This window comes from Salmo salar, chromosome 22 (assembly GCF_965601325.2).
Source record: "Salmo salar chromosome 22, fSalSal1, whole genome shotgun sequence".
NCBI lineage: Eukaryota > Metazoa > Chordata > Actinopteri > Salmoniformes > Salmonidae > Salmo > Salmo salar.
Window position 1 is genome coordinate 21,366,933 of NC_138312.1, and position 26,020 is coordinate 21,392,952.

The following is a 26,020-nucleotide window of genomic DNA, read 5'->3' on the forward strand; positions in this document are numbered from 1 at the left end:
GATCCTTATAGAATATTTGATTATAGGGCTGTGTTCCCTTTGCCTGTCTCTTGATTAATCACCCCTGGTGAAAGGTGTGTGGCTGTGAACATATGTAGTGGAATGAACAATGATATTATTATCCCTTTGTGTGTGGTTTCAGGTCAGCTATACAATGATTCATTTTCAGTGGAGTGTGCACCTGATACTTTAACAGAAATTCATTAGAGTTGTTCCAGAAACTCATTAGAAGAACTGTGTATCAGGAACACTACAGCACTCCTGATGTGGCCTGATGTGTTTGTAGTTTTCCAGTGTTCCAGCTGGGGGCAGCAGACCAGGCTCGCTATCTGTCACCACCGCAGTATGCATGCTAATTCCACTGGCGTTGCCATGGCGACGGGGCCCAGTGGTGATGCAAGAGAGGCTTAATGATGTGGAACACAGAGGGCAGTGTTGAGCCGAGAGATGTAAGTAGAGAGACAGAGACAGGCCTAGAGGAAGGGGGAGAAAGAAAGGAAGAGAGTAGTACAATTATTCACAATGTGCTTATCACTATCTCAATAATTCAATAAGTATGGTGCATGTTTTGTCATTCAGTGTTGAGACCATATACTCCATGGCCAGTTTATTAGGTACACCCATCTGGTACCAACTCGGACCCCCATCCCGCCACCCCCCGCCCCTTTGACTCCAGAACAGCCTGAACTATTCAGGGCATGGAAATGTTGCTCAATTGTTATCAAGGGACCTAACGTGTGCCAGGAATTCCCCACACCATTACACCTGTACCGTTGACACCAGGCAGGATGGGGCCATGGACTCGTGCTGCTTATGCCAAATCCTGACTCTGCCATCAGCATGACACAACAGGAACTGGGATTCGTCGGATCAGGCAATGTTTTTCCACTTCTCATTTGTCCAGTGTTGGTGATCACGTGCCTACTGGAGCCACTTCTTCTTGTTTTTAGCTAATAGGAGTGGAACCCGGTGTGGTTGTCTGCTTCAGTAGCCCATCTGTGACCAGGACTGATGATTTGTGCGTTCCCAGATGTCGTTCTGCACACCACTGTTGTACTGTGCCGTTATTTGCCTGTTTGTGGCCCGCCTGTTAGCTTGCACGATTCTTGCCATTCTCCTTCGACCTCTCATCAACAAGCTGTTTTTGCCCACTAATCTGCCGCTGACAGGATGTTTTTTTGTTTGTCGCACTATTCTATGAGGCCGGACGTTTCTGAGATATTGGAACTGGTGATCAATGTCGCATAGGTCACTATTTTGCCCATTCTAACGTTCACTCGAACAGTAACTGAATGCCTGCTTGATATAACAAGCCATGCGACTCACTGTCTATAGGAGCGAGCCATTTTCGTGAACAGGGTGCATGTTCTGTCTGTCAGAATGGTGAGTAACAGGCAGGCAGTTATGAGGTAAGTCAGTACCAGGAGAATGTTTATTGCCTGGGAGCCCTGATGACCATGCCTTTAGCGTAGTGAGAACTCTCTCTCATTAAATAACAGTATAATTTGGGGTCCCAGCGGAGACTAACGCTAAGGGAGATTTCAGCTGCTGGTAATGAAGGCCTTGATCTAGTATCAGATTATCCCTGATCCTAACCTTAGCAATCACGGGTAGTGAAATATATCTGATCTAGGACCAGTGGTTAGGGTCAAGGTATGCATCCTCCATGTAGCCTAGCTCCATCCCACTGCTGCTCCTTTAAGTGATGAATGAGCCTGTGATTAACCCTGCATCATTAGGCTATCCGGAGGACACACTTAGCAGAGCAAAGTTTGAGATGAACATGCTGAAGAGTTCATTGTATAATTAGCCATTTCTGCATTCAACACTAGTACATGGTGGCTCAGCCAGACGAGACAGAGGATACTATAGTTGTGTGTCCATACTAAAACCCTACCCACTGTTGGGGGGCTTTAAGGAAATCTCTGCGAGTAGGGCTCTGTTTGGAGGAAATATATTCACTAATTATATTTTTGAGGAGGGATTTAGGGGACCAACTGGGTTTTGTCGTGATGAAGGTTTTGGGTTTATTGATGATATCTCAGAGATACAGCTGAATGGGCCATTATCTGGGCCAGGTTTGTTAGGGTGTGTACTATTAAGGTGTGGAACAAGGAAGCTAGTCTAGCTAGCTTATTAGCTCTACTGGCATACTGACCCTGTTGTAGGATCCTCAGTAGAGTAGCAGCTTGATGTCAGACAGAGACTAACAGTAGGTTGACCTGGTCTTACATAGCAGGCCATGTCAGCTGGCCAATCCCTTTGTTGTCATGCTACTGTACAGACTGTCCTGTCTTCCCATAATGTAGTGATGCCAATGGACTCTCCCTACCAGCTGAGATACATAATCTGAGAGATGCTGGCTGCCCTTGTCTTCTAGCAGCAGACAAATTATTTAGGCCATTAGTGATTAGCTCAAGGACGTGGTGCTACCGCTCATCTCACACTGGGCTCTCTGCGGTCAATGACTCATGAAGTCAGCTGAACAAGCACTTTCTAGAGGTGTGTGTGTGTGTGTGCACATGTATACACACAGTATGTTGAGTATGTGAATGTACCTGTTTGTGTGTGCTCCTGTTTGCCGTTTGATATCTTCAGTAGAGCCTGACAGATAAATCGGTTGACCGATATTATCCTTTCATAGAAATATTTGTATCTGTCTTTATTCCACAGATAATGCGCCGATATTACAGTGCCATCGGAAAGTATTTAGAACCTTTGAATTTTTCCCACATTTTGTTACTTCACAGCCTTATTCTAAAATGGTTTAAATAAATAAAAATCCTCATCAATCTACACACACTACCCCATAATGACAAAGTGAAACAGGTTTTACCAAATGCACAGCAAAGTGAAAACATATTTGACCAAATGCACAGTACCAGTCAAAAGTTTGGACACACCTACTAATTCGAGGGATTTTCTTTAATTCTACTATGTTCTACATTGTAGAATAATAGTAAAAACATCACAACTATGAAATAACACATGGAATCATGTAGTAACCAAAAAAGTGTTAAACAAATCAAAATATACTTTATATTTTAGATTCTTCAAAGTAGCCACCCTGACAGCTTTGCACACTCCAAACTTTTGACTGGTACTGTATTAAAAATCTAAAACAGATACCTTATTTACATAAGTATTAGACCCTTTGCTATGAGACACAAAATTGAGCTGGGGTGCATCCTGTTTCCATTGATCATCCTTGCGCTGTTTCTACAACTTGATTGGAGTCCACCTGTGGTAAATTCAATTTTTTCAACATGATTTGGAAAGGCACACACCTGTCTATATAAGGTCCCACAGTTGACAGTGCATGTCAGAGCAAAAACCAAACCTTGAGGTTGAAGGAATTGTCCGTAGAGCTCCAAGACAGGAAAGTCTGCACCATTGAAGGTCCTCAAGAACATAGTGGCCTCCATTATTCTTAAATGGAAGAAGTTTGGAACCATCAAGACTCATCCTAGAGTTGGCTGCCCGGCCAAGCTGAGCAGTCGGGGGAGAAGGGCCTTGGTCAGGGAGGTGACCAAGAACCCGATGGTCGGGCCTCCCGAGTGGAGCAGCGGTCTAAGGCACTGTATCGTAGTGCTTGAGGCGTCACTAACAGACCCGGGTTTGATCCCAGGCTCTGTCATAACCGGCTGTGAACGGGAGGCGCACAACTGACCCAGTGTAGTCCGGGTTAGTGTCTGTTAATCCTTTGGAGCCCAATTTTTGGGGGAAAAAAATTGTTTTTCCACCTCTAAAAACAACATATCGGTAATCAGTGACTTTTACCTCCCCATATTGGTGTGGCTCTAATCTTCAGTCAGTATCGGTCAGCATTTAGTGATTGCTCACCACAGTGCAGCATAGGATGGATGACCTTTGGCATGTGTCTAAGGTATTGCATTCCCTTTTAATGTACAATAGGTATCAATTACTAAATCAAGCTTCAGTCTTAAGGCCCTGTGTCATCACAAGCATTCAGTCCTGTCTTGTTTTGAAGAATGTATTTTGTTCTTCTCTGAAGGATCTTTTCCATCAGGTTAGCCTGCGAGAGCAAGAGATTCATAACTCAATTGAGTTGTTATGTAATGCCTACTGGAGGTTACTGGAGGTTACTGGAGGTTACTGGAAGCAACGCAGAGCAGGACCGTGATTCACCAGCCAGGTCGCCACTGTTAGCCCTTTGTCTTGTCTCGCTGGATTTAGACTAGTACCCACTGGGTAACTGTCTGTATGCTAGATTAAATCTGCCCCCTGTTCCACAGTAGCTCCCGTACTGTCTTATCAATTCAACTTAATTGATTTGGATGTGAAAAATGCCATATCCCATGTCCAATACAATGCCTCTATGAAGATTCTCACTTCTCTTGTTCCCTTGGCCCTCTCCTCCCTAGCCCTCGTATGTCTTCTGTTGGTTGGATCTTGGAGTGCTGATGGTGGTGCCAGCCTCCACAGACTGGCAGGCTAGCTGCGGGTCTGTCATGGAGGTCAGACTGCTGCTGGAACTGTCCAGTTTGTTTGTGTCTAAGACTATCCATTGGCCTGAGTAAACTGTTTTAGGGGTTAAGACACAATGATATGCCTGGATGGGAGAGGGTGGGCCAAAGCCAGACTTTACTTCCAGAGATGGAGGTTTTCAACGGGGAAAAATGTTATCATTCATGCAGGGACACATCTCAGAGCATCAAAGCAATTGACACTTTCCTGTGACTGGGCCCAAAAGCCAGAGGACAGAGAAGAACAGGATGAGTTTGAGGAAAGGCCATTAACTTTAGCATAGTGGAGGCACTGATGACGGGTATCTGTCACAGCAGGAGAGGAGATGTGGTGAGGGAGGGTCTCGCGTGACTGGATGGATGAGTGCAGTAGCCTTCATTGCAGTACACTCAGAGCAGTGTGCTAGAAGTCTGTGCTAGGCTTGCTACCTTAATCATTGTATTAGAGGTCTCTAGCTTTATTTACCAGCAGAGTAGTCCTGCACAGTGATGCGCACACACTGTTTCCATGGCAACGCAATCTGGTGGTTTTAATTCACCAGCAGACTCTTTGTTGGACCGATAAGGCCAAAAAATGGCTCAGCAGCATCCAACCATTCAAAGATTGTGGTTAGAATGTACAGTGCTATCAGAAAGTACTCACACCCCTTGACTTTTCCCCACATTTTGTTGTGTTATGGCCTGAATTTCAAACACAGATTTAACCACAAAGACCCGGGAGGTTTTCCAATGCCTCGCAAAGAAGGGCACCTATTAGTAGATGGTTAAAATTAAAATAAAAACAGTAATTGAATATCCCTTTGAGCATGTTGACTTTAAAACAGTTACAGAGGTGAATGACTGTGTTAGGAGAAAACTGAGGATGGATCAACAACATTGTAGTGACTCCACAATACTAACCTAATTGACAGAGTGAAAAGAAGAAAGCCTGTACAGAATAAAATATTCCAAAACTTGCATCCTGTTGGCAACAAGGCACTAAAGTAATACAAATGTGGCAAAGCAATTAAGTTTTTGTCCTGAATACAAAGTGTTATGTTTGGGCCAAATCCAATACAACACATTACTGAGTACAATTCTCTGTATTTTCAGGCTTAGGGGTGGCTGCATAATGTTATGGGTATGCGTGTAATCATTAAGGACTGGGAGTTTTTCAGGATAAAAAATAAATTGAATTTTGCTAAGTACAGGTAAAATCTCAAAGGAAAACCTGGTTCTGTCTGCTTTCCACCAGACACTGGGAGATTAATTCACCTTTCAGCAGGACAATAACCTATAACACAAGGCCAAATATACACTGTAGTTACTTACCAAGAAAACAGAGAATGTTCCTGAGTGCCCGAATTACAGTTTTGACTTAAATCTACTTGAAAATCTATTGCAAGACCTGAAAATGGTTGTCTAGCAATGATCAACAACCAACTTGACAGAGCTTGAAAAATTTTTTTAAAGAATAATGGGCAAATGTTGCGCAATCCAGGTGTGGAACGCTCTTAGAGACTTACCCAGAAAGACTCAAAGCTGCAATCACTGTCAAAGGTGCTTCTACAAATTTTTTACTCAGGGGTGTGAATACTTATGTAAATTAGATATATCTTTATTTAATTTTCAATAAATCTGCTAAAAAATCTAAAAACATGTTTTCACTTATGGGGTATTGTGTGAGAGAGAAAAAAATGAATGAATCCATTTTGAAATCAGGCTGTAACACAACAAAATGTGCTGTAAGTTAAGGAGTATTAATACTTCCTGAAGGCCCTGTATCTGTCAATCACACAGAGGGATTTACATCATACAGAATCTCACACATACAATGAAAACCATGGATCTTATTGGAGGTCAGTATCCCTCTGTCCTCCTGCTTGTTCTGATGGGATTTGTCATTGAGCTTACTGAATCATTATTGCACCACCCTATACAAAAATGTACTGTAAAAAACCTAAGTCCATTGCAAAAGGTGCTCATCATATCACAGCATATGTTAGTATGTTGTGTGTAAATTAACATGTGAGAACGTGCTCCCTGGGATTGATGTACATTAGGCTCTCCCAAGGACTGTGTCGCAGTGACGTGTCAAGAGGAAACCGTTTGGCTCCTCTCTCTCTGACTAGCATTGTGTTAGCGGCTAACAGTTAGCCTTTCCACTGTATGTCTGAGAGACAGATGGCCTAGCTGTGGGAGGGGTCTAAGCAACCAGGCAACACTGGGACTACAGGACTGACTGGCTACAGCCTGGGAGATAGGGAGCTAGCCAGGTACCCCTCCGAGTGACTATGGAAGGTGTGCAATGCAGTGTCAAACAGACGATACAAAGACCGAGAGAAAGAAACATGGATAGAGCGAGAGAGATCAGTCTAGTCTACTCAGTTATATCATGCTTATTCACGTCCGACTGGTTTCTATGGACGTGATGAAATGGACTGAGAGTTGTGTTCACTCGAAATACATGACAGCCGTGTTGTTTGGATTTGTTGTTGTTACATGGCATCTATGTTCCTGTGATGTGTTGTGATGTAGTTAACACACGTCTTCCTGTTTGTCTGGCTGTCTACAGGAAACAAGCTGAATAAGGACCTGAAGCACTATCTGAGCCAGCGATTCCAGAAGTCCTCTCCGGACCACGAGCTGCAGCAGACCATCCGAGACAACCTCTACCGCCACGCCGTGCCTTGTGAGTAGCACACCCTTTTATACTCCTCCTCATCGTTCTCTTCTTCCTCCTCATCTTGATGTAATTGATTGGTAGCTTTGCAAGGACTCTGTGCTGTTTGGTGAAGCTTCACACTGGACATTGGTAGTTTTGGCTAGTCATTCTCATGTTGCTGTATGTCTCTTAGTCATCTGAATGGTTGTCAGGTTTTAAGTGAGCTTCTTTCCCCTCAAAAATAAAAAATACTTAGATTACTAGGTGAGTCGTAAGCACTGGACCACACACAGACCGCAGTAGATGGTGGTCTCCTCCCACTGACGATTGGAACCAGATTAATATGGAGCTCATGCTCTCAACCCTCGTCATTCATTAAATCAGCCAGATGTTCAGTTTTCTCAATACTATGTGATTAGAGCAAGAAGCTCCAGCGCACCCCATGGTCGATAGGCCAGGAGGCTCTCCCTCCGCTCGATCAATAGGCAGAGTGATTAAACGCACTACGTCTTGATCAGAACCTCGCGCACATCTTCACTCTTGTTTTCTCTCACAATGTACAGAATGTCATGATGTCCAAGGATTCAGGCCTGTTTTCTGTGAGGCAGTTGTCCTGTATAGATCGTGTAAAGGAAATGCAGAGGTACCTTTTTAGGCTTCTAATGTATCATATTTCTCAGTGTCAATAATGTGGAGTTGTCCTAACACCACTCTGGCATGCTGGGACCTTTCACAGCGACGTGGGGGGACCAATAGTGCAACATTGCGATAGATCATATCAAATTTTATTTGTCACATGCGCCGAATACAACAGGTGTAGACCTTACCGTGAAATGCAGAATACAACAGGTGTAGACCTTACCATGAAATGCTTACTTACAAGCGCAGTTTTAAGAAAAATACCTAAATCCAGCTGTGTGGACCAATCCCTGTACAGCAGTTGGGATTATCATCTTCCACATATTGGAGATGGAATTCTCTAGTGATCATGAGCCGGCCATGACACTCAAACAGACGGAGAGAGGTAGAAGGAACTCAACTTGTAGTACATAGTGAGACTAGGAGTCCTACACAGAGCATAGGGACATATAATGTGTGATCAGGTTAAAGATGTGTAGTTAGCAACAGCCATTTTGCATCTGTCATTAATGCATGGCAGGGTACTCGTGGTTTATTTGTTATATGAAGCATAGGTTATTTGTTGGGCTAGGTTACTTTAGTCCCCTTCACCCAACCCACAATTCAATGGGTCTACTACAGTATCAGGGCCTTGAGTAGTAGGGCATGTCAACAATGTTAATTACATGCCTCTCTTTCAATGCCTTGTTATCCAAACATGTTTTCTAATGCCCCCAAATACACCATCAAAGTCTACTCCTACAGTGCCAATTTCCTCTTGGGCCGCATTGCAAAATAGGTAGAATTGCAGGAAATTAGCTTTCAAACTGCAATTATTTTTCTCAGCAAAATGTATAGAATTTCAGGAATCTAGCTTTTAAACTGTAAAAGGTTCTCTCCGCCCATGGAAAAATGTGTAGAATTGCAGGAAATGTGCTTTAAAACAGCAAAATGTCTCTGCGGCCAAGAAAAAACACCTACGCCACGCTAACTTTGCCACCGCTGCTGAAGTAAATCCTAGGGGGAACACTGTCCTAACAGGACTTTTTCTTAAGGATTCTCATCATTGGGTATTCAATTAGTTTATTCATGACCCTCTCACGCAAATTCCTATCTGTATTCCAGGGGCTTTTTCCTCAGGACTTTATTGGAATTACCCAGTGTGCCATATGTCAGCCAGACAGGCCTGGATTGTGCTAGTCTGGTCTTAATGGCCATTTTAATTACCAAAGGCCTAGCTCTTCTCTCTGACTGTGACTCTTATTGACACCCTGATAAAACGTATTATGGTTAACCAAGGAAACATACCCCCATGAAGGTGTACCATTTCTACTTTGTGATATGTCGTAATAAGAAGAATACGTAGCTAGGAACATTATTTGATTGTTTCCCACCGGCTGTTGGTGAAATTTACATTCCTGGATAATAGATTTACATTTATTAATTTGATTAGTTTATTCCAAAAAGACACATTTTAGATGCGGGAAGAGGATGTGAAAAGGGCACCAAGACTGGTTATGTTTTCAGCAGTGGTTTGGTTTCTCCACTGGTCATCTCCAGGCCTGGAGACTGGTTATGTTTTCAGCAGTGGTTTGGTTTCTCCACTGGTCATCTCCAGGCCTGGAGACTGGTTATGTTTTCAGCAGTGGTTTGGTTTCTCCACTGGTCATCTCCAGGCCCTGGAGACTGGTTATGTTTTCAGCAGTGGTTTAGTTTCTCCACTGGTCATCTCCAGGCCCTGGAGACTGGTTATGTTTTCAGCAGTGGTTTAGTTTCTCCACTGGTCATCTCCAGGCCCTGGAGACTGGTTATGTTTTCAGCAGTGGTTTAGTTTCTCCACTGGTCATCTCCAGGCCTGGAGACTGGTTATGTTTTCAGCAGTGGTTTGGTTTCTCCACTGGTCATCTCCAGGCCCTGGAGACTGGTTATGTTTTCAGCAGTGGTTTAGTTTCTCCACTGGTCATCTCCAGGCCCTGGAGACTGGTTATGTTTTCAGCAGTGGTTTAGTTTCTCCACTGGTCATCTCCAGGCCCTGGAGACTGGTTATGTTTTCAGCAGTGGTTTGGTTTCTCCACTGGTCATCTCCAGGCCTGGAGACTGGTTATGTTTTCAGCAGTGGTTTGGTTTCTCCACTGGTCATCTCCAGGCCCTGGAGACTGGTTATGTTTTCAGCAGTGGTTTAGTTTCTCCACTGGTCATCTCCAGGCCCTGGAGACTGGTTATGTTTTCAGCAGTGGTTTGGTTTCTCCACTGGTCATCTCCAGGCCCTGGAGACTGGTTATGTTTTCAGCAGTGGTTTGGTTTCTCCACTGGTCATCTCCAGGCCCTGGAGACTGGAGGTCAGTGTGTGGTGGTATAGTTGTGTCCATGGGTCAGCTCGTATGTGCATGAGGAGGCTGTGATTAATGGACAGAAAGCAGCTGGAGGTGACAGATGGCCTAACCCTACTCGCTCTGCTCTACTCCTGACTGGGGACACCCTCCTCAAGCCTCTCGTCTCCTCTATGGTGCTCAAACCATGCAGCTCAAACTCTTCCCCCCCTCCCTCTCTCACACACACACCTCCAAGACAATGCTTGACTCCACTCTATCATCATTCATGTAATCAGACAGCGTCTGTGTGTGCAGCTGCTTCTTTGGTTAACATGCTGAAGCTTTGAAAGGCTGACCAGAGTGTGGCCCCACCAGGTGGCCAGTGACCAGAGCAGGGGGGTGGGGTGACTGACAGGGGACGGGTGACAATGAGGGCATGTGACCCTGACAGAGGAGAAATTTGTCTGGGGATGTCTCAAGTGTTTTGTCAATGAACCCTAGTCTGTGTAGAATAAGTTTTCTCGGGTCCAAAAAGGCAGTGTCTAGACTTGACAGTTCATGCAGCTTTAGTGTTCTGATCATAGAGTTCTGATCATGGAATTCTGAACGAGTCAAGCATCTACACCTACATTTAAATGTGTCCACAGTGTGTCCAGATTCCAGATTTCCGCGCTATATTAAAATGCCAGTATGCATTCTACAAACGTGGAATAGGCTAAATATAATAATAATAATAATAATAATAGTTATCAAGCAACACTAAAGAGATTTGTGGGTTAGCATAACTCTAGCCAAACAAAAAATGTTTGTTCTAAATATTAGCTAGCTGGCTAGCAGTTATGAGGCCAGCAAACACACTCCTCACACGCTAGGAACATACTGTATTTCCCCCAATGTTATAATGAAAAGGTGCCTCAAAACACAAGTTTTCTGGAGACTTGTGCGAGGAGTGCTGATGACGTTGCCCACTGTATGCGCTTTCGGCAGCCTGATTGCTTCCAGACTGAGGAGAAATCCGCACACAATGCATCCCTGACCACCTTCTGAAGTGGTCAGCCAGATCTGAACACAACCTGTCTTTTCAATGCCATCTTTGTATTCTGATAGCATAAGCCGCATGTAAGTAGCAAGTGTAGACACGACCAAAGTTTGACCCGGACCTGACTGGATCGATCCTTAAAAAAAAAAAAAATGTGGACCCGAGAACAATCATACCCGAGTGACAAAAAAAATCATGTTTATCAGCCAAGTTGCTCATCTGGTTAACGAATATCTCTTTGTATGTTGGCTAAGCTTTCTACAAGTTAATAAAGGAACCTTATTAGCGTGAAATAAATATGCTCTGGATTATGCAGAGCCATGATCGCGTCCACTTGGGTCTATCAGCTGTAGTTACAAAGAATCGAGACCCTATAACAATCAAACATGAACTGACCCAAAACCTAGGGATAAGTTTGCATTTTGGACTCGGTTCGAGTTTTGGGTATTCTTGTTCGGGTGGACCCATGAAGACCTCTACTGTGTAATACTGCCACAAGCTGACATACAGTAGGATGGAAGTCTTATTGGCTTATAGGACAGTGCTATTGGTTTAGTGTATTAGTGTTGATTGACCTGATAGGATTTAGATGGGAGAAACACTTTAGTCCTGGACAACATGCCTTTAATTAAATGATGCCATGTCCTTTGTATCCCCTCTCCTTCGCTTAGCAGAGCCAGGGTTCAGTTCAGCAGGTGTCCCTGCCTGGCCTTCTACAGATCCACACACCTATTGTTGTCCTGGATGGGAAATATCAGCTGCTACAGCATAGAAGACCAGCGTGATAACTTTAGCTCCTCTTCTGTCTTTCCTCCTATCACATTGTTGACTTCTCACCTACCACACCACAGCCCGTCTCCACCTCCAACTACCACAGCCCACTATATCGCTATTTCTTTGTTTTCTGTCTCTCTCTACTTCTTTTTCCTCTCCAATCTTCTGGTGTCTGTCGGCTTCCCTGCGGTCGCCTAGATCTCATTCCCGATCCCATACCTACTCTCATTCCTGACTCCCACTGCTGTAGCTGTGGCTGCTGTTCCCTCTTCTCCCCTGTTGTTTTCCACTCGTCGCTGTGATCAGCTCAGCAGCAGCAGAGCTTTCCTCTCTGGGTTTGTGCCTCAGCCTGCCTGCGCTGCATAGAGAGATCAGCAGGATCCCTGCTACAGTCTGGTAGCTACCACTCTACTCTCTCTCACTCCCCCACGCTTTGCATCAAGGCAAGTGGGCTGTGCTTTGTCTGCTGTTATTTTTCCACTGTTTCTTTCTCCTAGATGACGGGTGGCTGGAGAGGTGCAGTGAGCAAGCGAGCGTGTGTTTGTGTGGGGAGGTGTGGGGTGTATCACCGTTCTGGACCATGGTGGATGGCTTGTATATAGGCTAAAAGGATGTGGTGGGGGTGGGGTCGAGGTTGTGTTGGGGGTGGGGTTGGAGAGGGGGATGGGCAGAAGGGAAGAGGGAGGTTGGAACTAAGCACACGCAAGCATGCTCAGCTATGTAGCTAGCACACAGGCACAGATGGGGGGCTGCTAGTAGCAAGTTTTCCCTGCCTAATTTTACCCTGCAGGGTTTGTATGTAGGACCTGCTTTTCACAGGCCTCTCTGTATAGGGCTTGACATTAATGCTAGTCCGCTTGTCTGAAACGAGTAAAAAAAAGAAATAATTGTCGGACAAGCAGAATATATATTGAAGTTGTCTGAATAGAAGTAAAAATATCACACAACAATCACATAATCAAACAAGGCAACAGTAAAAATGTCATCCCTCACGAATGATGCTGCACCCCACTTGGGCCAAGTGAGATATTGTGTGTGACTAACAGATTTCAGTTCATTACTATAGCTCCCACCTTGGGCCAATCAGTGTAGTTTTGTAAATGCCAGATCTTTATGGAATGATGCATCATTCACCCAAGTTTCGTCAAAATCGGCCCCTTGCTTTGTGAAATAGCGCGTGTGACTAACGTACAAATGAACAGACGGAGACATATCCACAGTCCCCTTCCCGATTTCATCGTGGGGGACAACAATTATTCAGGTAAGAATTGGATCAAAGTGTCCTCTGGATTCGATGTGTTAAGCACTGTATCTGTTCTCCCAATCTGTGCAGAGCACATCGGAGTAAAATTATCATTGGTAATGTGTGTGTGCGGAGAATGAGAGACATTGCAGCAGCAGGTAGCCTATGTAATGATAAACAAACAGACTAGATAGCCAAATCCAAATATACATTTGGAAAGTATTTAGACCCCTTGACCTTTTCCCCAAAAAATTATTTTTCAGCCTAATTCTAAAATGTATAAAATTATTTATTTTACTCATCAATCTACACAAAATACCCCATAATGGCAAAGTGAAAACAAGTTTTTAGAAAATGTTGCAAATTCATTAAGAATTTAAAATAGGATTATTGGTCTCCTCCTTGACCAAGGCCCTTTTCCCCCGATTGCTCAGTTTGGAAGAGTCTTGGTGAGGAAGTCTTGGTGGTTCCAAACTTAAATGGAGGCCACTGTGTTCTTGGGGACCTTCAATGCTGCAGAATTTTTTTTTCTACCCTTCCCTAGATCTGTGCCTCGACACAATACTGTCTCTGGGTTCTACGGACAATTCCTTCCACCTCATGGCTTAGTTTTTTCTCTGACATCCACTGTCAACTGCGGGACATTATATAGACAGGTGTGTGCCTTTCCAAATCATGTCCAATCAATTGAATTTACCACAGGTGGACTTCAATCAAGTTGTAGAAACATCTCAAGGATGATCAACGGAAACAGGATGCACCTGAGCTCAATTTTGTGTATCATAGCAATGGGGCTGAATACTTATGTAAAAAATATATATATTTTTGTCTTTTTTATTTCACCTTTATTTAACCAGGTAGGCCAGTTGAGAACAAGTTCTCATTTACAACTGCTACCTGGCCAAGATAAAGCAAAGCAGTGCGACACAAACAACGGAGCTACACATGGGATAAACAAACGTACAGTCAATAACACAATAGAAAATGTATATACAGTGTGTGCAAATGTAGTAAGATTAGGGAGGTAAGGCAATAAATAGGCCATAGTGGCGAAATAATTACAATTTAGCATTAACACTGGAGTAATGGATGTGCAAAAGATGAATGTGCAAGTAGAGATACTGAGATGTAAAGGAGCAAAAAATAAATAACAATATGGGGATGAGGTAGTTGGGTGGGCTATTTACAGATGGGCTGTGTACAGGTGCAATGATCGGTAAGCTGCTCTGACAGCTGATGCTTAAAGTTAGTGAGGGAGAAATAAGACTCCAGCTTCAGTGATTTTTGTAATTCGTTCCAGTCATTGGCAGCAGAGAACTGGAAGGAAAGGCAGCCAAAGGAGGAGTTGGCTTTGGGGATGACCAGTGAGATATACCTGCTGGAGCGCGTGCTACGGGTGGGTGACCAGTGAGCTGAGATAAGGCGGGGCTTTACCTAGCAAAGACTTATAGATGACCTGGGGCCAGTGGGTTTGGCGACGAATATGAAGCGAGGGTATAAATAATGTATTTCTGTTTTTTATTTTTAATACATAAAAAAAAAATCAAAACTTGTTTTCGCTTTATCATTATGGGGTATTGTGAGGATTTTAGATTTAAGGCTGTAACATAACAAAATGTGGAAAAAGTCAAGGGGTCTGAATACATTCCAAAGGCATTGTATGTTCAACGCAGTCAATAGGCTGAATAAATGGTTGTTTGGCACAGTGCCTGTGTGGTCGCAGTTACATCCGCTGACCCTAGCACATAAAGTATATGCCAGAGTTGGCATGAATTCAAATCCAGCCAATTGCCCTTGGAATTTTTGGAGGAACTAGTACTTTTCTAGTTACTCTCTGTGGGCTGTAGTTGTACTCTTACTCAAGTATTTTCTGATGGAAGTAACTTACTTTTTACTCTGTTACATTTTACAAAATCACTTCAGTTATACTGAAGAAAAATGTAAACACAACATTTAAAGGGTTGTTCCCATGTTTCATGAGCTGAAATTTGAATATGTTTGCATCCCTGTTAGTGAACATTACTCCTTTGCCAAGATAGTCCATCCACCTGACAGGTGTGGCATATCAAGAAGTTGATTAAACAGTATGATCATTACACAGGTGCTCCTTGTGCTGGGGACAATAAAAAGCCACTTTAAAATGTGGAGTTTTATCACACAACACAATGCTACAGATGTCTCAAGTTTTGAGGGAGCGTGCAATTGGCATGCTGACTGCAGAAATGTCCACCAGAGCTGTTGCCAGATAATTTAATGTTAATTTCTCTACCAATGTCTTTTTAGACAATTTGGCAGTACATCAAACCGGCCTTACAACCGCAGACCATGTGTAACCACGCCAGCCCAGGACCTCCACATCCGGCTTTTTCACCTGTGGGATCATCTGAGACCGGCCACCCGGACAGCTGATGAAACTGTGGGTTTGCACAACCAAAGAATTTCTGCACAAACTGTCAGAAACCATCTCAGGGAAGCTCATCTGCCTGCTCGTCGTCCTCACCTGGGTCTTGCCCTGACTTCAGTTTGGCGTCATAACCGACTTCATTGGGCAAATGCTGACCTTCGATGGCCACTGGCACGCTGGAAAAGTGTGCTCTTCACGGATGAATCCGGGTAGATGGCAGACATGTGGGCGAGCGGTTTGCTTATGTCAACGTTGTGAACAGAGTGCCCTATGGTGGCAGTAGGGTTATGGTATGGGCAGGCATAGGCTACGGACAACAACACCATTGCATTTTATCGATGGCAATTTGAATGTACAGAGATACCATGACGAGATCCAGAGGCCCATTGTCGTGCCATTCATCTGCCGCCATCACCTCATTTTTCGGCGTGACAATGCACGGCCCCATGTTGCAAGGATCTGTACACAAATCCTGAAAGCTGATAATGTCCCAGCTTCCATGGCCTGCATACTCACCAGACATTACATGCATTGAGAATATTTGGGATGCTCTGTATCGACGTGTACGACATCAAGTTCCAGTTTCCACCAATATCCAGCAACTTTGCACAGCCATTGAGTTGGAGTGGAACAACATTCCACAGGCCACAATCAATACCCTGATCAACTGTATGCGAAGGAGATGTCGCACTGCATGAGGCAAAAGGGGTCACACTAAATACTGTCTGGTTTTCTGACCCACGCCCCTAGCTTTTTTTAAAAGGGATCTGTGACCAACAGATGCATATCTGTATTCCCAGTCATGTGAAATCCATATATTTAGGGCCTAATGAATTTATTTCAATTGACTGATTTCCTTATATCAACTGTAACTCAGTAAAATCTTTGAAATGGTTGCATGTTGTGTTTATATTTTTATTCAGTGTACATAGATTTATATTTTTATATCGTTGTTTTTTTATGAAAACCTCGTAACTCCAAATTTGGTACCTTTTTTTTTTACAAGAATTGATGCTTTTAGGTCCCCTTTACGTCTGTCTCTATGAACGTTTCACGACCCCTTGACCAATGAAATGTATTCAAAATAGCTTTTCATCAAAACTCTTCAGTTCATTGGCTCTCAAAGTTGTCCATCAAACCCTGTATCTCCACCATGGCTCTTGAAGTGAAGCACACGGCTTCACCCTGAGGATATTTTTGCTCAGGGGTTCTTAGTGAGACGCAATCAGAGGTAAGGTGTACTTTAATTACCTTCTGTCTTTGTAATATTATATATTTATGGAGTAAGAGAAGTATTCCTCAGATATAATTATGTTGTTCAAATTGTGTTTCAAGCGCATTGTTGAAATTGTGTTTAGAGTGCAATTGAAATGGCTAGGTAGCTAACCCAGAATCTGATTAAGTTTAATCTCCTGATTTTGTCTCCCCATATGATCTCTGCTTGTTGGCTAACTAGCCACCTTGTCATTGGCATAAAGTGTTAATAGATTAATCAGATGTGTTTTGCAATGGCTAACAAGCTATCACATTAGGTTGCCACTAGATAAGCTGGCTAACCTAGCTCACTGCAGTGTCAACCATGTAGCCAGCTAACGTTAACTAGATGAACAGGTACTTCCAGCGCAGCATCCTCCCACTCCATTGCTCTCTCTCACTCTGTGTGTGTCTAAATGTCATACTTTTTTATGACCAGGCCTATAAGCGCAGTCAGTGTATCATCTCAGTAAGCTTTTTGGACCATGACTAGAAATACATTTTTGTGTGTCTTTTTATTTACAGCTTGTAGTAGCACATCTGAGGGGGAGGAGAGTGGCCAGCCAAGAAAAGAAAATACCCTTCAAAGTGGAAAGGAGAGGTTCAGAAGGAAAGGAGAATTGAGGGTAAATCCTATCTTGGCATCAAAAAGATGATTGAGTTGACTAAGGCAGTGTTTGATTTATTACTTACATGGTTCTTACCTGAATACCTACCTTGATGTTTAATTCCATGCTGAAATGTGTCTGACTTGCATACTAAGTAACATGATCGATAGTGACATTTTACATTTTGATTGTTGTTTGATCACTTACCTGATCCTCCTTGATATTTCATTCTGAGTGAAAATTAAACATCGCATTTGGTGTAAATCTTTTTAGTACGCGTTCACCATCACATGTACTTAAAATTATATTGTGAAATGCATTTTTATTAATGGTATTAAAATTGTACAATTATTAATGTCTCGAGTACCATTTACCTTTCAATGAAATTGAACACAACGATTAAGACCGTAATTGAAACTTTACAGCCTACGGACTTTGATGTCAGTCTTCAATGGAGACTACCTGTGCTGGAGGATATCTGCAAGATGGTGCTGGCATGCTTAAATAATGAATGAATGTCAAATCAATCGCACTAAATTGTTGTCCTATTTGTTTGCTGTCACAGTTTACCATAAAGCGTAAAAAATAAATAAAAATACTAAATGTGTAACTGGTTTTCTTACTGAATACTTTTTTACTCTTAAGGGTTAATTTTACTTTTACTTGAGTAAATTACAATCTAAGTAATAGTACTTTTACTTAAGTACAGGTTTTCAGTACTGTAATGGATAGCGTACAGAATGTAGCCTATTGGAATATAATCAAATAATAAGGGGCCTATTGCAGCCATTGATGGCACTAGATTATCACTAGCTTATGTCTCGCTAAACCTTCAATATGCACTAAATTCACCCGCACAGCTCATCTCAATTGCAACTGTTATTGGTTACCTCATTACTGCTCCTTAAAAGATGTTGGTGTTGCCTTAGTCAGAGATCTGTGTATATAAAGGCACAATGCTCATGTCTCCGCCCTATCAATGGGAGTCATTATCCCAAAGGCAGGAAAGGAAGGTAGGCAACACGTTTAGGTCTGCATATTAAGCCCATAGAAACATATTGGGCTTATTCTGGACTGATTTTGGCGAGAGTGATCCGTCTCGCTTCGCCTCTTCCTCTCTGCCTTAGTCGTGCTTGCAACCAAAGTCTTTCAAGATATGTTCGTATTGTCATAGGAATAACTTTGTCCTTTTTTAACAGACTAAGGGAGATTTATCTATTTGACAAGCATTCCGTACAATAGAAATAAAGTATTTCCTTGTTTACCACGGCAAATCTACTGTTTAAAGGCAAGAACACTCATTGATGGCCCACAGTGGTATCACCTCCTACACTGGTTTGATTGATGGGGGCAGCACCTAGATATTGGTTGGATGGATCTTAGGGGGAGGTAAACAGGCTTTGAAAGTCTTTTGAAATGTCATTACGCTGACATCATCATTAGTTTAAGTGAAAGAAAGGCATTGTCAAGAGGGATTGAATGAAGGGATGAGTCCCAGGAAGTCATACCCACAACGCACGCACATACGTCCAGGCACGCATGCACTCACCCATTCATCCCCAACAAACACACACTCAGAGGTTGTGTGTGGGGATGTGAATTCATCCTGCTAGTGATTCATTGTTTTCCTCTCTGGCTTCTGTGTTGAGTACCTTGGAAGCATATTTTATATCATTTGGTGGTGCTTTATATTTGTCAAATTTCATGTACAAGTGTTTAATACACATTTGTTCATTTGAGGTGTGTTTTTTGCGTATTCCAACTCTCCATGAGACAACTTCGGAGAGTGCGGTCACGGCCAGGGTCTGCTGTTATCAACGGGGACCCATGGAGCAATTAAGGTTAAGTGCCTTAAAAAACAGATGGACTGCATCTCTGGGGTTAAAGCAAAACAATGGCATGAAGTATTCACAAAGTATTCTGAAAGTATTTTTTCCACAGCCTTCTTCTAAAATTGATTAAATTAACATTTTCCTTATCAATCTACACACAATACCCCAAATTGACAAAGCAAACACAGTTTTTTTGAAAAAATAAGTAATACCTAAATGTACATACGTATTCAGACCCTTTGCTATGAAAAGTGGCCTCCATCATTCTTAAATGGAAGAAGTTTGGAACCACCAAGACTCTTCCTAGAGCTGGCTGCCCGGCCAAACTGAGCAATTGGGGGAGAAGGGCCTTAGTCAGGGAGGTGACCAAGAACCTGATGGTCACTCTGACAGAGCTCCAGAGTTCCTTTGTGGAGATGAGGGAACCTTCCAGAAGGACAACAATCTCTGCAGCATTCCACCAATCAGGCCTTTATGGAAGAGTGGCCAGACGGAAGCTGCTCAGGACCTCAGACTGGGGCAAAGGTTCACCTACCAACAGGACCACGACTCTAAGCACACAGTGGCCGAGACAGAGCCCGGACTTGAACCTGGTCAAACCTCTTGCTGTAGAGACCTGAAAATAGCTGTGCAGCGACGCTCCCCATCCAACCTGACAGCGCTTGAGAGGATCTGCAGAGAAGAATGCTAGAAACTCCCCAAATACACTTCTGCCAAGCTTGTAGCGTCATACCCAAGAAGACTCTAGGATGGAATTACTGCCAAAGGTGCTTCAACAAAGTACTGAGTAAAAGGTCTGAATACTTATGTAAATGTTATATTTCAGTTTTTGTTTTTTTATACATTTGCAAAAAATTCTACAAACCTGTTTTTGCTTTGTCATTATATTGTGTGTAGATTGTGTTTAGATTGATGAGAAGAAAAAAAACATGTAATCAATTTTAGAATGTCTGTAACGTAACTAAATGTGGAAAAAGTCAAGGGGTCTGAATACTTTCCGAATGCACTGAATGCATGCACCCACACTTTATATGCCATATCTCATTCAGTCCTTAATCGAAGTCCTATTCTACCTTAGCCTTATGTCCGGACCTAATCTCATCATTCTAGCCCCAGCATCCCAGCCCTAGTAGCCCAGCTACACCCATCCCTGCCCCGTGCTTGCCCTTGGTAGTGTTGATTTCGGTGTTCACGTGATGCATGGGGATGGGCTCTCTTGCTGGGACTGCCTTGTTTGTCAGAGCAGCGAGACCATGTGTGACGATGTCTGTGTGTAAGAGAGAGATATATAGGCTACAGAGGGGAGGAGAGAGAGAAAAGTGAGGGGGGAGCGAGGGCAAGCGAGCGGCAGCTAGAGTGAGCGAGAGACTCAGTGGAGGTGGGCGGGTGCATGTGGGTAAGTGTGAGACTGGAGACGTTGGGTTCAGTCAGACAGGAGCAGAGTGGAGCACAGCATGTATGTATGCATGTGTATAGTTCCCGTTGGCTGAGCCTGGATTCTGAGCCTGGATTCTGAGCCTGGCAGGAACAGGAAGACTCATCAGACAGACAGCGGATCGCATCGGTGGCCAGTGCTGGACGGACGACACTGGACAGACAGGCAGACAGAGGGAGGCTGTAGCTCGGATGCGAGTGTCTGATGCCTTCCCCGTGGATAAACAGCGACCTGTTTTGTGTTTTCTCATCCTACCTGACTGGTTTCTCTCTGATGTGTGTTGTGTAGCCCTGGACTAGCTGAGGAAATCAGAGGTATTTGTTCTCTATTTGTCTTTAATTTGAGAATGATGCTTTGGCTTCTGGGATTTAATGGTGGGGGGGTGGGGAAGAAGGGATGGTGAGGGAGAAAGAGAGTAAAGGGGAGGGAGGGGGGGTTACTGTGCATCAGGCGGAACACATCAGTATAAGAGACAGAGGCAGGTCGCTGGCAGTAATAGCAGTGGAATGGTCAAACGGAATGCCGTGTGTCCGTCTTACTTTTGTGTGCGTGTCGCTGGTGTGTGTGTGTGTGTGTGTGTGTGTGTCTCTGGTGTGTGTGTCTGGCGGAGATGGCAGTGCTCTGACGGGGGTGCTGTATTATTAAGCTGTGATCTGTTGACATGCCTGCTCCTGTTGGAGGCCATTATCTTCATCAGAGCTGGCTAGCAGCAGGGTTACCAGGATACTAGCTAACCCCCTCTCCTCCTCCCCCCTCACCGTCTCCTTCTTTCTCTCTGCCTCTATCCATCTCTCAGTCTACTCTTCTCCTCCACCCCCTGGTGCTCTCTTTCCTTCCCTCTGTAAATGGATAGTTTTAAAGCCGTTCTCTCTCTTACCCTCTGCCGCCGTGCTAGCCTTCGGTGAAGAAGCTTTTACTGGCTGAAGAAAAGACCCATCGCAGGTATTTTAGGCAGGTTTCTGGGTAATTTAGCCTCAGTGGTCTTCAGGTTTTTCTTATTTTAACCCCCCCTCCCCCGATATTTCCCCCTCCGCTCAAATCATTAAGGGCTGTGAACCGAGTCTTTGCAGAGGAAAATGGAGTATGTCACAGGTTAAGAGAAAGGGCTGTTTTGATCTCATTGTGTGTGTGTGTGTGTGTGTGTGTGTGTGTGTGTGTGTGTGTGTGTGTGTGTGTGTGTGTGTGTGTGTGTGTGTGTGTGTGTGTGTGTGTGTGTGTGTGTGTGTGTGTGTGTCTCTATTCACCATGAGCCTTTTTCAGCCAGCGTTGTGAAAACAACAGCCCCCCCCATCCTCTCCATCATAAAACCTCTCTGATGAATGTTGCCAATCAATTTTAAGCCATAACAAAGCCTCTCGACCCCTTCCTCCTAAAACGGGGGTGGGGGAGTCAACTCAGTCCAGGGGTGCTGGAGCTGGACATCCCCCCCCCCCATCCCCCCCAAACCCGCAGGGCAATATGTGGAGCGGTAAATGCTGGAATGGGCAGCCTGTGTGTTGTTGATTGAGCCTTTAGTGGGACCGATGGTTGAGTCCCCTGTGGAGCTAGGAGCACGGACACTGACCCCAGTCTTCACCCGTCCTGGTGCCCCCTTACCCTGCACACACACCAACACACACTGGTATCAGGCCAAGATGGAGATGTTTCTTATGCTACTGTACTGAGAATCTGCTAGCCTCTTTGTGTGCTGTCTGGAAAACCTGCATGAAAACATGCCTCAGTCAGTGATGTGAAACAACACACTGTGTGGTATCAGAAATGCTACTCGAATAGCCAAGTGTGCTATTGTCAGTGGGTGAGTTACATGACCAAATCTTTGTGTTGTGGTGCACATATTCTTTCCTGGAAGTCAACATCGACAACGCAGCTTTGTAACAAATCAAGTGGCAGGGCTGCTATTGTGGCTGAAACACAACATTTTAATTGGTGGACATAGTGCATTTTAAATTCAATTCCGAACTCCTCTCGTGTTCTTCTTGCCATGGACAGAAGCATCGCTATGCAGTTGACTAACCGGTCCGCTGTAAGGAAATACTGTCCACCGCTAAACATTTTTTCTCATTTTGGCCCATTCATCCTCGGAAGAGAGATGTTAGTGTGCACAGCACATAGACACCGTCTCTCACCGACTCACCCTCTCACGTTAGACGTGCACAGACTGAGAATAGAGACTCTAACATATTCTATTTAAGGCAGAATAACCCAACCAACATCCATACAAGTTTATTCTGTTTAGTGGATACATTGTGCTGCAGTGTAGGACTTCTTTAAATAGTACAGGATATATTGATTATAGCTATCAGGAATGTACCAGTTATACATGTACAGATATGTACAGATATGTACGCGTACACAGTCATAGTCATCTGTATGATCATTGAGAATGACCACAGAAGAAACAAACCGTCTTACAGAGTTGTTCAGTAATCAGTGGTTGAATAGAAGCAGCTGACTCATGTTCCCTGAATCCCAGCTAGAGGACACTAATTATAGGCTAGCCTTGGTTCCAAGACTATTAAGTCGTTTTAATTGTTTCACATATCAGTGATTTGCTTCATTGTTTCTACATAAGTGCTCTCTAAATGAAGGATAGAGTGTTTTAGTGTAGTCTTGGGGCTTTGACATTGTAGAGGCACATGGGTGCAGTTTGGGGTTTTGGCAGGAGAAGGATATGTGTTGACCAAAATGTAGAAACAGATAGACGCTGGCAGCCACATAGCCAGCTGGCCAATTTGAGGAGGACATTAGCACAAAGTGTGGGCAAAGAGAGTGGACTGCTGACTGCCGTCGCCTCACCGTCCTGCTTTATTATACCAATGTCCACAGAAAGAGGGAGGGGGATGAGAGGGAGAAATGGAGAGAGGGGAGCTGAGATGGAAAGAAAAACATAAAGAGGAGGAATGTCAAGATTAGAGAGAAAGAAATAGAAGATGGAGAGGGGAAGAGAAATGGATAGAGAGAGGATGAGGGAGAAATAGATGGAGAGGAGAAGAGAGGGATAGAGAGCGAGCACCACAAGCCTATCCACTGGGTGATGCTCATAGAAAATGTAATCAAGCTTTACAGATCATTTCCTTCCAATTTAGCAAAAATATATCTGTATAGCTGCACGGATGAATTTTCTCATACGCAATGATGGATCTATGGCTTTGACATTGTGGTAAACAGAATACTCCCTTTCTTTCTGTATATAATCATAAACTCCAATTCTAGCCAGTCGCCATTCGCTAGGGCTTTCTTTGTTTCCTCTTTAGCCAACAACTAGCTCAATCCGCTCTTTCTTCTGTCCTGAAAGACTGGCATGCCAGCACACCAGCAGAGTAAGAATAGAACGCTATTATTAGAACAATAATAATGAATCATTGCCAAACACATTTACAATGGCCTACTTTTCACCATGGCACATATTGGATCACTATCATGGATAGCACTTTTCTATTTTTCTCCACTGTCTGGAGCCCTATTTGTATGTTAACACTAGACTGTGTTTTCAGGCTATTTACACCTCTAACGTGGTCCTGGCTCCATGGCCTGGGCTGCATACTGACAAAACAACTGATAGATTGCCATAGCCTTGTGCGCCAATAGGAATGAATACTGGAAAGTGCCAATTAATGTCTGACTCGTTGGTGTATTTTAACCATGTCATTGAAGTACATTTGGTCCAGTTATGAGAGATTGGGAGGGAGATGAGGAGCAGGTGACGTATAACAACGTCTTCCATCAACAACTGCATTGCGGATTATCACTGGCTGCACTGTTTCTATAGGCCTTTGATCCCAATCAGCTCAGACCGAACAGGGGAACTAGTCTGGTTAAAGCTGGAATCCGCATTAGGGGAAATAGCGCCACTGGTCGCCCTAGGTTCATTTGTTTTTGTTTTTGTTTTGTTTATGAAAGTTGTAGATGAGCATCCAGCGTCGTGGTAAAAAATAATTGTAGCACATACATGTCCAAGGGAAAAAAAACATTTTTGTTGTTGTAATATCACAAATGAACATGGCAGTTTCACCTCTACGGATTTCAGTTTTAAATAAATACATAAGTACTGTGCTATATTTGGGGAGTAACTGGCTGTGTTTGGTTAAAGGGAGACGGCCAACCTGTCTGTTCAGGTCAGGTGTGTAATTACCAAATGCTGGCTAAACACGGGTGTTGACACAGGTAATAACGTTTGGTCTTTCTGTCTGGAGCTGTATTGATTCCTGTAGCATAGTGGCTGGGATATACATGAGGGGCCTACCTATTGTATTAAAAGCACCTCTGTCGCATTATTCACACACACTCAGAATTCGCTGCTTCAAGTTCAGTAGCCTACCTCTCCTAGTTGAGCGTGCGAGGTCAAGTGGGCCTACAGTATAAGTGTGGTCTCAATGAAATGGATAGGCTGCCTATGCATGGGCAGAGAAACACGTGGAAGTTATCTTTCCAAGGAAATTAACTTAAATATAATCAGGCTGTGGTTTACTACTTAATAAATATTGAAAATGGAGAGAAGGGGAGGGCACTCAGCCAATGTGAGTCGAGGTGCAATCCAAAAATGATCATTGAAAAGGTACAACGTGCGTACCATAGTGAGGGAACTTTGAGCCTTTTCCTTTTCAATAATGATTGATTACCCATTTATTTCTCTCTGCCTGTTAATCGTCCCGCTCCTTAAAGGTAGGCTTTATCCTATATGCAAAACGTAGCTCAAGAGGAGGTGTCCACTCTCATCATTCTTGCTGCTTTAAGTTCAGTAGCCATACATCTCCTCTCCTACAGTAGTTGGGTGTGCGAGTGGTCTCTATTAAATAGGGAACGGGGATACCTAGTCAGTTGCACAACTGAATGCATTCAACTGAAATTCCGCATTTAACCCAACCCCTCTGAATCAGAGAGGTGCAGGGGGCTTCCTTAATCTACTTCCACGGCGCCCGGGTACCAGTTGTTGGGAGTTAACTGCCTTGATCAAGGGCAGAATGGTAGATTTTTTCCACCTTGCCCATTCTGGAATTTGAACCAGCGACCATTCGGTTACTGGCCCACCGCTTTTAACCCGCTAAGCTACCTGACAAATAGGCTATAGCGTATGCATTGGCGGAGAAGCACAGTGCAGTTATCTTTGCAAGGAAATGAACTTCCTAAATACAGTATGTTTTGGTTATAGTTTACTACATTGTCCAGAAATAAATATTGATCACCTATATTAGTCTCTGAAAATTGTCCCGCTCCTAAAAGGTAGGCTATATGCAGAAAATGTCCAACCCTGCTCTCTTCAAACTACATCTAGCCTATTGGCTGATATAGCCCAGTAATACCTATAGCCTGATATAATGGGCCATGTGAGAATCTCTGGTCATTTAACCTATTCATTAAGTAACTTTTGCG

General features: G+C 43.7%; 1 protein-coding gene and 1 pseudogene across 12 annotated transcripts in view; both read left to right on the forward strand.

Annotated features, from left to right (window-relative positions):
* The window catches only part of LOC145862672 (glyoxalase domain-containing protein 4 pseudogene), an 88,213-nt pseudogene extending 83,672 nt beyond the window's left edge, over positions 1-4,541 (forward strand).
* The window catches only part of LOC106583030 (membrane-associated guanylate kinase, WW and PDZ domain-containing protein 1), a 205,866-nt gene that overhangs the window by 112,440 nt on the left and 67,406 nt on the right, over positions 1-26,020 (forward strand). For 11 of the 12 annotated variants that reach the window (XM_014166771.3, XM_014166772.3, XM_014166773.3 and 8 more), the window contains exon 2: positions 7,042-7,158. In XM_014166771.3, coding sequence (XP_014022246.1) covers positions 7,042-7,158 — 117 coding nt within the window. Of the gene's footprint in view, positions 1-7,041; positions 7,159-20,540; positions 20,965-26,020 lie in introns of those variants that run through there. The other variant, XM_014166777.3, reaches the window with a different exon arrangement.